The following is a 3111-nucleotide window of genomic DNA, read 5'->3' as shown; positions in this document are numbered from 1 at the left end:
TATATATATCAAGCAAAAGTTGCCCAAACCCTTGAACTCATTTGAAAAATACAAAAATCTGCTTGAAATACTATGAAAATTCTTAAAAAGAAACAGCCTAAAAATCCCTAAAGTAGCTGAACTATTATTTAAAACAAAAACTGAAAATAAACACAAAGGAACTTATAGAGCATTCAACAATTTGTAGATGAAAATCTGTCAGAGTTGCTCTGTGTGATGTTACAACAGTCTATTATTCAAAATGGAAAGGTTAAGGCATGCCAAACCCTTGATTATTTCCCAGAGCAAAGTCCATGTGCTGTTGGAACTCACTGTAGGATGCATGTTGAGGCAACTTTAAGTAGTTAATGCAGGTGTTTGCAACAGGAAGTTTGGCAACTGCTCCCGACTCGTTCCTTTCATCCAAAAATTCAACAGAGGGTTGTGGAGAGAAACCAATTGGTGGGATGGTGTTTGCTCCTGTGGCAAATGCAAGAATTGTGCCCAACTTACACACACACACACACACACACACACACACATTACAACTGATTCATGTTTTCTTTGCTTGTTTGTTTGTTTAGAAGATGAAGGCACTAGAAGTTGGGCACAATTCTTGCATTTGCTACAGGAGCAAACACCATCCCACCAATTGGTTTCTCTCCACAACCCTCTGTTGAATTTTTGGATGAAAGGAACGAGTCGGGAGCAGTTGCCAAACTTCCTGTTGAAAACACCTGCATTAACTGCTTGAAGTTACCTCTACATGCGTCCTACAGTGAGTTCCAACAGCACATGAACTTTGCTCTGGGAAATACTCAAGGTTGACAGTTTGATCACATCACACAGACCAATCAGTTATTATTCTAACTTTACAGTCAGCATGTTCTTGTCCTCAGGTGTGAAGTGTGAASAGCTGACTCAGCCAGCCTCTGTGACGGTGCAGCCAGGTCAACGTCTGACCATCAGCTGTCAGGTCTCTTATTCTCTGAGCAGCTATCACACAGCTTTTATCAGACAGCCTGCAGGGAAAGGACTGGAGTGGATCGGGATGAAATACACTGGAGCTTCATACTACAAAGATTCTCTGAAGAATAAATTCAGTATTGATTTGGACACTTCCAGTAAAACAGTGACTCTGAATGGACAGAGCATGCAGCCTGAGGACTCTGCTGTGTATTTCTGTGCCAGASTCCACAGTGACACAAACCATCTGCAGACCTGTACAAAAACCCCTCAGAGCCAAAACAGTAACACAAAGTAAACCAGGGGGAGCCCTCACTACACAAATGCTAAAACTAAAACGCTGATATAGAAATATATCATTTTACGCATTCAATTATATTTGTATAATTGTTTTGAGACTAAAGCTAAAAATTATTTACATGTACCAACTAAATAAATAAAGAAATAAAAATATGTCATAGTTTACTTTTTACATTATTAGTAAGAGAGGTGGCATTGTGGTTCAATTGATAGTACTGATGCCTCTCAGCACAAAGGTCGCTGGATCAAATCCAAGCCCGGGGACCTTTCTGGGTTGAGTTAGACCAAGGGTGGGCAATCATGGTCCTCAAGGGCTGCAGCTCTACATGTTTTACATTTTCCCCTGCTCCAACACACCTGATTTAGTCACTGAACTTTCTCTTCCAAGTTCTGCAGTGTGGAGGACCGAAACTGACACAATTAGAAATAAAAGCCTAAATAGACTAGAAGCACTTGGAGAGTGCAAACCTCCACCAAGACCAATTTCCCCCATCCTGCAATGGAGTATTTCGTGGATACCGCCATCTTTGCCCAACGCAAAGCATCACGGTCCAGTTTGGGGYCAGATTTCTATTCTGTGTTCTAAGCTATACCATCATGAAGCTCTAAAGCTCCCACTCCAAATATTTTCAACTGACAAAGCCTCCCTGATGGGAAGAGAAACATCTACAATTTCAAAACAGAAGTCCACTTATAATAGCTTAAAATATTGATTTATTTAATGCCTCTAACGTCATGAAAAGCTTCATCCTGATAATGAGGACAATAATTTTATACTAGTTGTCTTTTTTTCAGATGAACTGTTTAAGTTTTTTTATTTTAAGTAAAATATATATTCATATTTTTAATTCTTAGTTTTTCAAAAAACTTTTATGTTTATAATGTTCTACTAATCTTATATAACTGGGAAATATTTAAATAAGCACAAAGCTTGGGATTCAAGAGGTTAAAACTGGTGGGTCACAGCCCCCCGTGGCCACCCCCACTTGTTGTGCCCCTGTTGACTGACAGGTGATGTTCCACAGTGAAATGACGAGCTGGAGCACAGCACATCTCTGTTAGATGTAGCTGGAAGACTTTTCAAATTCCTCTTCTTTGGTAAACAGCTGATTTGTTGTCAGGCTGAGCTTTATGGGAGAAGTTTCCTGTTTGAAGCCGCTCGCTGCACTGTGCTTCTCTCTGCTGGATGCCAGAGACAAACAGAGATTTAATTTATGCAGCACTAATAGGGACAAGGCATTTCTTGTTTTGTGAATTTTTAGTTTTTAATAAGCGCCACTGTTTGTTTCAGCTGCCCGCCCGGGGTTATTGGGACTAATTTTTCTGATCTCTTCTCTTCATCCTCAGCTCAGGTGGCGCCCTGCAGCGCAAATCAGCTGTGCGCTATGATCGGCCTGACCCGTGGTGAGGAGAGGTAGAGAAGTCATTTGATATGACATAGTTTAGAGCAGTGTTTCCCAAAGTTGGGGTCAGGACCCAAAGTGGGGTCCCGAAACATCAAGGTGGGGTCCTGAAAAGACTTTTTGAATTAATTACGTTTTTGCCTTAGTTGTTACAAAGGAGTGAGGTTAGTGTATTTAAAATGTATAAATGTAGTAAAAAAATATTGTTACTATGCACATGTTTTGTTGACCTGATACAAATGTTTATCATCCAGAAACAGTTGGGGGCACAGGTCACTGCTACTGTTTTGTGGGTCAAAAGCAGAAAACTTTGGGAACCGCTGCACTTTGGTTCCCAAAGTTGGGCTTGGGACCCAATTATGGGTCATGAAGCACCTTGGATAATCTCCAGAAATCAATTTAAAAGGTAATAAAAATAATTGCTGATGTAATATCCATCCATCCATCCATTTTCTTCCGCCTA

General features: G+C 40.3%; 1 protein-coding gene across 1 annotated transcript in view; it reads left to right on the top strand.

Moving 5' to 3' along the window:
• LOC106516944 (uncharacterized) overlaps nucleotides 1-2663 on the top strand; it is an 8894-nt gene extending 6231 nt beyond the window's left edge. Inside the window, exons 5-6 of the mRNA XM_014007565.1 lie at nucleotides 858-1202; nucleotides 2593-2663. Of these exons, the coding sequence (XP_013863019.1) occupies nucleotides 858-1202; nucleotides 2593-2663 (416 nt within the window). The remainder of the gene's footprint in view (nucleotides 1-857; nucleotides 1203-2592) is intronic.
• Nucleotides 2664-3111: the final 448 nt, after the last annotated feature.

This window comes from Austrofundulus limnaeus, unplaced genomic scaffold (assembly GCF_001266775.1).
Source record: "Austrofundulus limnaeus strain Quisiro unplaced genomic scaffold, Austrofundulus_limnaeus-1.0 Scaffold43, whole genome shotgun sequence".
NCBI classification, from domain to species: Eukaryota; Metazoa; Chordata; class Actinopteri; order Cyprinodontiformes; family Rivulidae; genus Austrofundulus; species Austrofundulus limnaeus.
This window is presented reverse-complemented; position numbering and strand designations above follow the sequence as displayed.